The sequence below is a fragment of the Papio anubis genome, chromosome 7, assembly GCF_008728515.1.
Source record: "Papio anubis isolate 15944 chromosome 7, Panubis1.0, whole genome shotgun sequence".
Classification (NCBI taxonomy): domain Eukaryota; kingdom Metazoa; phylum Chordata; class Mammalia; order Primates; family Cercopithecidae; genus Papio; species Papio anubis.
Window position 1 is genome coordinate 55,958,749 of NC_044982.1, and position 12,359 is coordinate 55,971,107.

The following is a 12,359-nucleotide window of genomic DNA, read 5'->3' on the forward strand; positions in this document are numbered from 1 at the left end:
CATTGCCTGGTATATAGCATAATCCTGTCATGTCGTGAGTACCCAGTGAATATTTAGTTGAATGTTAAATGAACTTGAAGTGGAAATATTAAATAAACCAGCCATACATAAAATTGTTTTCTACTTGAACCACTGTTTGCAACTTGGGATTAATAAGTATTTTAATTGTTTAAAGATCCATTGTTTAAAGAAAGTAAAGTTATTCTTGCATAAATGTAGAGTTAGATATTACTCAATTCTCCAGTTTGCCTTTCACTGGTTATGTAAATAACCAAACACCTATTTTTTACCACATTTTGCTGGGCTTCCCAAATCTACTCTACTTTCTGAATTCTCTATTTCTGTTTAATGATGTCACCATACTTTTCAATTCTTGAAATGCAAAACCATGTGCCAGGCAGTTGGGGGCACAATGGTGTATGAGACTAACATTATCCCTGCTTTTATAGTGCTCACAGTATAGTCTCAAAGGAAATTCAGAAATACCGATGACTAATTTACACATGTGATGGAATGGGAGGTAAAAGGTGCTATGGAGGGATATTATAGGGGCAGGAAAAAACTCACTATCGTAGAAGTGACATTTAAGCTGAAAACCTGAAAGATAAGTCAGAATTCGAGGAAGAGAATAAATGTAAGTGGCCTGAGCAGAGGTGTTAATAACATGTTTGAAAGCCTGGTGATAAGGGAGAAGGCACTGTACATAAGAAACTAAAGAAAAGACAGTCTGGGTTGGACGCGGTGGCTCACATCTGTAATGTCAGCACTGTGGGAGGCTGAGGCAGCTAGATCACTTTGAACTCAGGAGTTCAAGACCACCCTGGGCAACATAGTGAAACCCCATTTCTACAGAAAATACCAAAAAAATTAGCTGGGCATGGAGGCACACGCCTGTAGTCCCAGCTACTCAGAAGGCTGAGTCTGGAAAATCGCTTGAGTCTGGGAAGCAAAGGTTGCAGTGAGCCGAGATCGCGTCTCTGCACTCCAACCTGGGTGACAGGATGAGACCCTGTCTCAGGGGAAGAATAAAAGAGAGAGAATGAGAGAGAAAGAAAAGTCAGTCTGAATAGAGCAGAAAATAGGGAAGAAGGAAGTGATAGAAGATAACGATACAGAGCTAAATACCGTCTATCAAACTGTGTTTAAAATGTTGGGCTTTAGTCTAAGGGTAGTAGAAAGCCATTAAAGGGTAAGGGAGTGACGTAATCAAAATGTGCATTTTTTAAAGATCTCAGTGACTTCAGAATGGTGAGTTCATTACTGAAAACCTGTTAAAAGACTGTTGAAATCATACAAGATAAAAATAATGGTAAACTAGGATGGTAGAGCAAGGATGGAGAAAAGTGGATTAATTTAAGAATTATATGAGAGAGTTAATGATTGGATGAAGACATGAAGGTAAGGAATAAGAAAAGAATTACTACCAGATTTTGACTTGAGCGGTTGGATGTAAGATATAACCATTTACTAAGATAGGAACACTATGGTAAAATCAGGTTTGGGAAGAAAGATGAGTTGCGTTTTATACTGAAGAAGATGTTGCATAGAACTTCCAAATGGAAATGTCTAGTAAGGAGCTAAATATGTCATTGTAGCTTGGAGAGAAAAGTTTGTATTAAAAGTACAGGTTTGAGGCTGGGTATGATGGCTAATGCCTGTAATCCCAGCAGTTTAGGAGGGCCTAAGGTGGGAGGATCACTTGAGCCAAGGAGTTAGAGACCCACCTGGGCAACACAGTGAGACCCTGTCTCTACAAAAAAATTTTAAAAATTGGCAAGGCTTGGTGGCGGGTACCTGTAGTCCCAACTACCTGGGAGACCAACGTAGGAAGATCACTTTAGTGCAGGAGGTCGAGGCTGCAGTGAGCCATGATTGTGCCACTGCACTCCAGCCTGGGTGACAGAGCAAGACCCTGTCTCAAAAAAATAAAAGTAAATAAAATAATAATAATATAAATTTGAGAGTCATTAGATACACATGTAGTTGATGCCTTAAGAGTAAATGTGATCACCCAAGGGAAGCATGTAGAATGAGAAGAGAGCCTAGCACAGAACCTGAGATTTCTCCCAAAATTTAAGGATCAAGTAGGCAAAGGGCAATAGCAGAGGAGATTGATAAGGAACATTGAAAGAAGAAAGGAGAGTTTCAATGAGAACATAGAAATTAAGTTAAACTAGTTTTTGGCTTTAGGTGGTTAGTGTTTGATGAGTTTAACAGGGATAATTTTCTAATAGAGGAAGGGGAGCTAGATTGACTGGTTTGAAAGATATGTATTGCAATTCATTTATGAAATTGAGCTGTGAAGGGAGGGATAGGGTAGAGCAGTAGCTGGAAGAGAATAAGCTGGAGAAGGATTTTTTTTTTCATGCTTTTTCTTTCGTTAAATGCTCATAAAACTGTCCAATAGACAGAAGAGTCAAGGGAAGCAAGATGGAAAGGCAGAGTCCATGAGAAGAAAGCAGGGAGACGCAACACTGCTCTTCCATTAGAGAAAGGGATGGTTGGTAATGCAGTGTAGCTGGTGATTTCTATTTTCTCTGTGAAGTAAGTGGTGAAGTGATCTGTGTGGGTGAAGGAAAATGGGTAGGTTTGAAGAACGTGAAGAAGGTACGGAATAGTAATTGAGGGGAATGGAGGGTTAAATGACTAGAGTCAGAGCTCAGATTAGATGAATTTTCAGTGTGTTCTACTGTATAATTTTCCTCCAGCATGATTGATACCCCAGATGTGTAAATGCAAAGGTGACCAGTTGAGTTTATCCAGGATTGGCATTTTGCTGTCCCAGTCTACTAAAAGATAGTGGGGCAAAGGGAATTTAGGATTTTTGCAAGAAATCACTTCAAATTATGTGCTACCAGACATAGACCAGATAAGGAGAGATGTTGATGGAGAGTGAGAAAGTAATGGATCAATGCACTTGATATTCCATTGGGAACGTTGAACAAGTGTAATGGGAGTAAGTGAGGGAGTAAACTCAAAACATCGGAGATTTGTAATATAGAGGAAATTCATGCATCAGAGTTGATGACAGGGTCCAAGCTGTGATTTTTAGGAGTTGAGAGTACATTTAAATATATGAGAGTGTCTTTGAAGATGGGGTCAGAAAATAAGTCTAGAACAATGGATCCTCCTGGGGCTTTGAATTTATTTGGTGTGTTGGTGGGTATTGAAGTAAGAGGTAAACAGATGAGCCACTTTCAGAGCCATCAGTGAATGAGAGTGAGTCATCAGAAATTTGGTAAATAGGGGTTGAGCTGAAGGCCTAACTTCAAAAGAGCAGGAGGTTCTGCACAGTGGGTAGAAGTAGCATGCTTCTCACTTGGTTTACTACAATATTCTTACTCAATCTCCCTGTATCCAGTATTTCTCTCCTCCGTAGTCTCATACATACTTAATAGATAACTCTTAAAGTTGACACTGGCAATGCCATTTCCTTGCTGTAAAGTCTCCAAAAAATTCCTTTTGCCAAGAAACTGAGGTGAAGATACCCAGACTGACATTCAGAGCCTTTGATGATCGGGCTCACCCTCACAGTCTGTCTTTCCATCTTTGTCATCTCATCACCTGATCTTCACTGCAACCAAATAATAACCAACCCCCACTCCCTACAAACACTCCACAATTTCCTGTTATTTCTTACCTCACTTTGTTCATATCCTTTCTGCTATCTAGAATGCTTTTCCCACATTGCCGCATATTTAGTGCCTACTGGTACTTCAGGGCCCCAGATGAGATTACAGCTTTCATGAAGAACTATACCCCTTCAGGTCAAAGTCATTTCTCCCTCCACTGGGCTTTACTAGTAGTCCATTTATCCTCTTAATGAAAAGTGCTTGCCATTTTCTTATCTGTGAGTATTTGTGTGTCTTACCTCCCTAGACTATAAGCTCTTTGAGGATAAGATTTGTGTGTGTCTTTGAATCTCTTCAGTATTTTATACAGTATAAACATGGAACAAGTGAAAAACCTTCCAAAGTATTTTAGCATTCATTGTATTTGTTTTATGTTTATCCTATAATTTACTAGTAGATATTCATATTTATCAATAAATGATAAGAGAGTTTGACCTTTTAACTTTATCATTGAAATTTGTTAAAGTATATATATTATGCTTATATTCACAGCCCCATGCAATCATTCGTCATACCATTAGATCTACAAACAGGAATGCCAGAGCTGAACGGACAGCTTCAGAAATAAATTGTATGTGTTTGGTTTACATTTTCCGTTGGTGGTTTTGGAGGGTTGTGCTGGGTGTTCTTGTATGTTTTGTAGAATAATAAAATTTCAGACTAATTAAGACTACATACTTCAACATATCAGAATACTTCTAAAATAGGGATTGCTTTTCTGGTTTCAATGGAATTCCCTTGGTTTATAATTTTTGAATAATTTTTATTTTCCAATTATGGACATAATCATGCCCATTGCTGAAAATCTGCAAGAAAAAAAATAGAAAATTAACATTGCATACAATCACATCACCCAGAGCCAACCCATAGTTAATATTTTGCCACACTTCTTTCATTTTCCATGTGTATTTTTACATGGATGAATTTATACTATGCATAAAATTTCACTTAATAATAAAACTAATTTCCATATATTAGCGTAGACTTTATAACCATTCTGTTTAGCGATTGCATTCTGTTTCATTAATTGATTTATTGTAGTTAGCCAGTTTACTCTCACTGCATGTTTGGGTTGGTTTCAGGTTTTAAAAATCAGATTAGCACTAAGATGAATCTTTTCTAAAGGAAATATTTCAAAAGAGAGATTGGTTTTTAATTTAATAAATTAATCATTGACCAGTGAAAATTTCCTCTCAGTATTTGTCACCTTAGCCAAATTAATTTAGAACAACAGATTCATAAAGAAATTTTAGTTCTTCTCTGGTTTATTGCCTTAAATGAATACTTGTTCTGAGAGATTTAAAGTAGTTTACAGTAAAATAAGGTTTATGACTAACAAAATCAATAAAATTGTAAACCATACTAGAGGAAGATAATTCATTAAATATTTGAACTAATTAGAATTATTGGCAGTGTGCATTTTGTTTAAGTCTGAGTTTTCATAAACCCAAACATCTAGCTTTATGGGCGCAGCTTTAAAACTCTTAGTCACTGGAGAGTATCCTTCCCTTCTCAGTTGTTTCAATCAGGCCTTTTCATAATTAAGCCAGTAATTCAGGATTTAGTATCTTTGTTAGTGCCTAGATCGATGATATCTTCTTATGCTGTTCTCTCCTTTTATAGTCTGAGATGAAGTCTGTGGGCCTCAAATACTAAAGAGAAAAGTAGCAAAGTTGATATTCCATTGTAACATATTCTTTATTTTATGTAGTTCTGTAGTATTCCATTAATGTAGTCTGTTTTATCTGTTTTTTCTCGTATAGTTTTGGGGTTTTGTGTCATATTTAGAAGGCTTTCTCGATTCCAAAGTTATAAAATAATTTTCCTATTGTTTCTTGTGTTTTTAGTTTCTTTTTTAATATTTAAAAATCTGATATAAATTATTTGGTAGAAGGTATGAGTATGGATTGCAACTTGAGTTTCTTTCTAGATGACAACTCAGTGTCATTATTTATTGAAAATGCAGTCTTTCTACTCATGGATTTGACATGCCATCTTTATTATATACTGAATTGCCATACATATTTTAGGGTTGTTTCTGGAAATTCTATTCTGTTGCATAAATGTCTGTTTTTGTGCCAGTAGCATACTTTTGATTATTATGTCTTGATAATATCTGTTAGAACTAATCCTACTCCTACTCTCTGCCCCTCCCCACCACACACACATATGTACCTTGTCACACTTATTTTTCATTATGACATTTGGCTATTGTGCCTTCCCCACATAAACTTAAGAATCAGCTTTTGTGGTTTAAAAAAAAAAAAAAAAAACTGTTTTTACAGAGATCTTAATACTTTGGGAGAGTTGACATATTTATGATATTCAGTCTTCTTAACCAAAATAGGCTTTTTCAGAGATAAGATCTAGTTCTTTTATATTCCATGATATTAGCCCAAAATACTAATATCCTCATAGAGTGAGCTCCATGTGCTTAAAGCACCAGACAGAAAGTGGTAGAGTAGAAGGTCACTTTATTAATGACTTGTCTTTAAAACTTCTTTGTATTTATCAGGAGTGTTTTACCACTTTGCTTTTGTTTGTTCAATAGATTTTATGCTATTTATTTCTACTTTGTTTTTGTTTCAGTGTTTTAAATTGAAGTGATAACTTATATATAGTAAAATGCTCAAATCTTAAGAATACTCCAGGATAAATTTTAAAATATATACACTCATATAGCTAGCACCCAGCTAAAAATACGAATGTAGAACATTATCAGAATCTCAGAAGTTTCCCTCATGAGAGCCTTCACAATCAGTATTCTTAAATTCTATACTCACCTGCCCTCCCTCTCCCCAGGCAAATTACTATTCCGATCTCTGTCACATAAACTGGCTTTTACCTGATCTTGACCTTCAGGTAAATAGAATCATACAAAAAGCACCCTTTTGTTCCTGGCTTCTTTTACTCAACATTATGTCTGTTAGAGTCATGTGTAGAAATAGTTCAGTTTTCACTATATGGTAATACTCCATTGTATGACCATACCATAATTTATCCATTCTTCTGTTGATGAGCATTTGATTTATTTCTGGTTTTGGGCTATTATGACTACTGTAACCATTCTTACCATGTATTTTTAGTGGACATAAATTATTATTAGGAATCATACCCAATCAGTCTAAGACCACCAGGGACAAACGTGTAGTCCAACACAGTCAGGTTTACTGACTCCTTGCAATGAGAGAGAACACACACCAGAGGAACCAAACCATTCAACATTTCATCAAACAAGGGAAAAGAAATACACGATTTTGGGAAGAGTGGAGTTCAGGTGAATTTTAAGTGATGACTTAATGCAAAGTAGGGATGTGTATGAAAGGGTCTCTGCTGTTAAAGTAAACCCAGGAGTATGTTTCCTTGGAAACTTTTTGAAGTGTTGTGTTCAAATATGCCTTTATTTGAAGCTCTGCATCTGGATTGGAAATTGAGTCTGTTTCTCTGTGTCAGTGATTTAGTCCAGGCAAGAATAGGATGATTCATTCTTAATGTGATTTCATATAGCAATGTTTCTGGCAGTCAGTGATTTTAGAGAGAGAGATTTCTCAGAAAGCAGAATAACTCAGAGGGGGTCATTATATGAAACTTTACACGTACAAAATATCCTTGGGAGAAACATTGTTTCTTGTTGACTTTGCATTTGGATTTGTGTCTGTCCTTTCAGCCTCATTAATGGCAAGAAAGATTTCTTACTTTCTCAGTCTGATTCAGATATGAGTGTATTAGCTAAATTACCTAATTTTTTTTTCTTTTTTTTTTTGGTTTGTCATCTGAAGAGTGTATTAGTGGTTGAGCCCAGTTACCTAGGAAACCAACTGATTACAAGGAATTGGCACCAAGGGAAGATAGGAGGTATTCACAAAGAGTATAAGCCTAACAGTTAGTTTAGTTGTATAATTTTAGCTGACTCATGAGTAAATTTCAGCCAGGTGTTAGACTCATACTCCAGGCTGACTACGGCTGCAAAGGGCAATAGTAAGAATAGGGACTCTACAGGTATCATAATAAAGAAGTAACAATTATCTGTCAACAGTCCAAAACCTCCAGCTAGCAAAAAGCCGGGGGAAATGTGACTAAGAAAATAAAGTACTGTTGTTGCAGGTTAAAGTAACCAGCAGCTCCAGTTATCTTTCCATGGGTCTTGGGCAGACTTTACACTTCATGTAGTTATCAGTTTTGGTACAACTGACTTGGGTGGCGGCTCTCTTCTTTTTGTAGTCATCTGCTTCAGAAGGATTCCTTGTCACCTCTTTTTGAGGTGCCCTGCTGGGACAGTCTTCCAGCAATTTAAGATTGGCGTATGTCTCTATATTAGAGAGACATGAATACAGGGATCAACACCCTATTTTACCATTGCATTAGTTATTAACAATACCTGGCAAAATTCTATGTATTGAGTTTAGAGGGCAGTTTTCCAGAAGACAGTTTCTGAATTTTAATGTAAAGGTTGTTTCAGAGGAAATGCTTCCTGGACCTGTTTGAATGGAAAACTGTGTGTACTCTGAGTTCCAGTTAATAACTGGAAATGTAATAAACATAGTAACTTGAGTTAATGGCAGTATTCCCAGATGTATAGGATGCCCAGATTTTTTGATTCATAGAGTTAATGAACTCCAAGGGGAACTGCTGTCACTTGACATTCAGGCAAAGGAGAAAAACAACAACAACAAAAAACCCTTTAGGCTAAGGAAGCCTCAGGATTTCTGAAAGTTTAACCAACTTCAGTTTGAGATTTCTGTTTGTCCTGTTTATCTTACCTGAAGGCTAAGAGTGATAAAGGCAATAGAGATTTTGAGTAAGATGTACAGATGCTCCCTGATTTACGGTGGGGTTACATCCTAATAAACCCATTTAAGTTGAAAATATCATAAGGCAAAAAAAAACATTTAACACACCTAACCTACCAAACACCATAACTTAGCCCAGCCAGCTTAAACATGCTCAGAATATTTAATGTTAGGGTAGCTGACTGGGAGCTGCGGCTTGCTGTCGCTGTCCAGCATCTCTCAAGAGAGTATCATACCATATATCGCTAGTCTGGGAAAAGACCAAAATTCAAAGTACAGTTTCTACTGAGTGCATATCACTTTTGTACCACCAGAAAGTCATAAAAATTGTAAGTCAAGCCTTTGTCAGTTAAGAAGCATCTATATTGTCTTACAAATCTGTTTAGTAACAGTTCTAGGGAGGTAAGTGTTTCTGTCTCCAGAGAAGTAATCACAGATTTCCCAAGTAGGAAGCACAAACTCAAGACACTTTTTTTTTTAACCATTGGTATAGTTGAGGGTTTTTGACAAGCTGTATTCATCCTAAAAATAGACATATAACTACCAAATAAAAACCTATATTGACAGAATAACTATTTTTTTTTGGGGGGGGGGGAACCTGAACTGTAGCATATCTGTATGTTCTTCTACATGAGTATTTTTTAAAGCTGCAAATTACAACCCAATTCATGACATCAACTCAGTTTTTTAAAAAAAAGATATGAGGTACTGCAATATGAAATTTTTGTGGGTTTTGGTTTTTTTTAAGCAATTTGTGTTGTGTCTAACTACATTTTTTTCTTTGTGTTCTGTCTTGGGCTCATTGAGCCTCTTAGATTTGTAGGTTAATATTTTTTATCAAATTTGGAAAATGCTTGGCCACTATTTATTCAAAATTTCTGCCCCAGTCTGTCTCCTCTGCTTCTGGGACTCCAGTTATATATGTAAGAACACTGAATGTTGTCCATAGGTCATGGAGGCTTTGTACTCCCACTCCACTCTTCTCCCTGTATCCACACATAAGTTTTTTTTTTTTCCTTCACTGTACTTCAGTTTTGTTTTTCTTGCCCTGACTTGAAGCTCATTGATCTTTTTTATACTATTGAGTCTACTGGTAAGCCCATTCAGTGAATTTTATTTCAGGCAAGCGTTTTTTGGATCTAGACTTTCAGTCATATATGTAATATACCTGTATGTACACATACATCCATATATATAATTTCTGTTTTTCTACTGAGCTATTCCATCTGCTCACTTACTGTGTTTGTCTTTTCTCTTAAATCCTGGAACGTATTTATAATCGCTGTTTTGAAATTCTTGTCTGCTGATTTTAACATCTGTGTCACCTCTGGGTCTGTTTTTAGTAATTTGTTTTTAACTGGTTATGGGTTCCTATTTCCTGGCTTCTTCAGTTGTTTTTGTTATTGTATGTTGGACAATGTAATACAATGTTGAGAGTCTGGATTTTATCCTCTTTCTTTAAAGAGTTAATTACCTGATATGTCTACTTAATCCTTTCAAGGCTTGTGTCAGGTTTTAGAGTATTCAGCAAGGTCTTTCCTCTGGTAGAAAGCCAAATTTTTCCTGGTACAGTGGGATCTCCAGAAACTCACAGCTCTCTGTTAGCCGTTTTCTGAGATACCTTGCATACTCTGGCTTTGCTCTTGGTATTCAGCCAAAGACTTAAGAAAACCTCTTTGCATATTTTTGGAGTTCCTCCTTTATACAGCTTTCTTATTTTTGGGACTGTGCCCTCTACCTTAGCAGCGCCAAATTAAAATCCTTGTCCCTTCACCTGTTGAGACTGTTACTTTCTCTTTGGGCTCCATTTTCTTGTATCCTCGTTTGGAAAGTGCCCCCAGGCAGAAAGTCAGGGTAAATATGGCTCTTATCACCATGTATTTTCCTTCTTTTAAGAATCACAGCCTTATGGTGTCTGTGGTGCATTGCCTTCAAACAGTTGCTTTAGTTTGTACACACACAAACATGCAGACATATATATGTATTACATGTAGATAGTTGTTTATACAGAAGGGTAAGTCCAATTTCTGTTATTTAAAAATGGCCAGGCGTAGTGGCTCACACCTGTAATCCCGGCACCTTGGGAGATTTAGGCAGGCAGATCAACTAGGGTCAGGAACTCCTGAGGTCAGGAAACCTCATGAGATGGTAAAACCCCATCTCTACTGAAAATACAAAAACTAGCAAGCATGGTGGCACACACCTGTAGTCCCAGCTACTCGGGAGGCTGAGGCAAGAGAATAGCTTGAACTCGGGAGGCGGAGGTTGTGGTGAGCTGAGATTGCACCACTGCACTCCAGCCTGGGCAACAAGAGTGTGAGACTCCATCTTAAAAAAAAAAAAAAAAGTAATATATTATTTTCACATTTGTGCTTTTTATAATGCAGCTCTAGACCTGCTTGCCAGTGTTTCTGGTTGTCACAAAAATAAACCTTAGTTCATCTCTGTTTCAAAAGACTAACGAGGTTCTTTATGAATTATAATAGTAGTTCTTGAATTCAGATGTTTTTAATTATGTTAAATAAGTCATTAATGACCAAGGACTTTTTATTTTTTAAAGTAGATACTATATTTTATGGAATGTCTTCCAAACTTTTATTGAAAAATTTATGACATACTGTTTCTGTTTAATGTGATGAGTTATGTCAGTACTTTGTATTTGCTTTTTATAAATCTTGTTTTTAGAAATAAGGACAACTGGATCCTATTTGAAAGTGCTTTTTAAAAGTATTTTGTTTGCTAAGATTGTATTTAGGAATTTTGCATCTCTATGAATTAAGTATGAGTGTTTAAAAAAATTTGGAGGGCTTTTAGTCACATTAGATTTTAGAATTTTTTAATTTTAAATACTTTATGAGGAAGTGATAAACCCTCCTTTTCTCTGTTTTAGAATATTTTATACAAAAGTTACTCTTTGAATATTTTGAATAATTCTGAAGTCAGTATGACTAGGTCAAATAAAATACATATTTAGCAAAATATATCAGATTCCTTGTGACATTTAATTTCATAGAAGTCATTTGTTCTTTTTAGGTAATTTATAGGTAGTTTTTCTTAGTTCATCTCTATCATGAAGCTATAGCTTAAACTGTCTCAAAACAGAGTCTACAGCGTAGAGAAAATCTTTAAAGTTTTTACTTAGTCATTTACTTTTGATGAATCTTTGAAAATCTCTTTTCTACAAAAAGAACTGTTTGTTTAATTTCCTTATTCCAACCAAGAATTAAGTAGAGATGTTAGGAAGATCCCAGTTTGTTACTTACTTTTGGTAAGCATAACAAAGGGATACTCTTGTAGTCAAGGATTTTTTTGTCTTCTCTTCTCTCCCCTCTTCTTTCTCCCTCCCCCACACCATATACAAACTTGCCATTACATTTCTGAGATCAACCCTGAGATGCTGAGTTTGTACATACCTGTTATATATTTTGCAGTTGACAAATTACAATTTGAACCTCCTCTGAGAAAAGAAACAGAAGCACGAGATGAAATGGTAAGAATTAATTTTTAAAGCATTATTTTCACATTAAGATTTGAGAAAATTTTTTTTGAGTTAGTAGTACTTTAGAAAACAAAGTAATATACTCTTTTAAGCATTAATTTTGATTTTTCCCATATTAAAGTTTTTAAAAGTTTATAGTTGTATTTTTACTAGAGTACAATGTAATACACTCTTTCAATCATTCATTTTAACCTCGTTAGTTTTTTGAAGGTTTTACTTGATGTCATTAAATACACAGAATTTGATTCTCAGCTTTAAGCTCTCAGGACCTTTTTTTTTTTTTTTTAATGATTCTGTTTAGTTTATAGTAAATTCTACATTCTGTATTGCCTTACTATTTTTTAAATGTATTTTATTTGTTAATATAGTTTCTTTTTAAACCATTGCTCCTATTTTGAATTTACTGTTTAGTTACCTCTTTCCTTATCTAAAATGAAA

At 35.6% G+C, this 12,359-nt stretch overlaps 1 protein-coding gene across 7 annotated transcripts in view; it reads left to right on the forward strand.

The window, feature by feature from the left end:
- The window catches only part of MAP4K5 (mitogen-activated protein kinase kinase kinase kinase 5), a 107,023-nt gene that overhangs the window by 65,751 nt on the left and 28,913 nt on the right, over positions 1–12,359 (forward strand). For all 7 annotated transcript variants that reach the window (XM_021941197.2, XM_017961156.3, XM_003901777.5 and 4 more), the window contains 2 exons: positions 4,125–4,203; positions 11,854–11,912. In XM_021941197.2, coding sequence (XP_021796889.2) covers positions 4,125–4,203; positions 11,854–11,912 — 138 coding nt within the window. The remainder of the gene's footprint in view (positions 1–4,124; positions 4,204–11,853; positions 11,913–12,359) is intronic.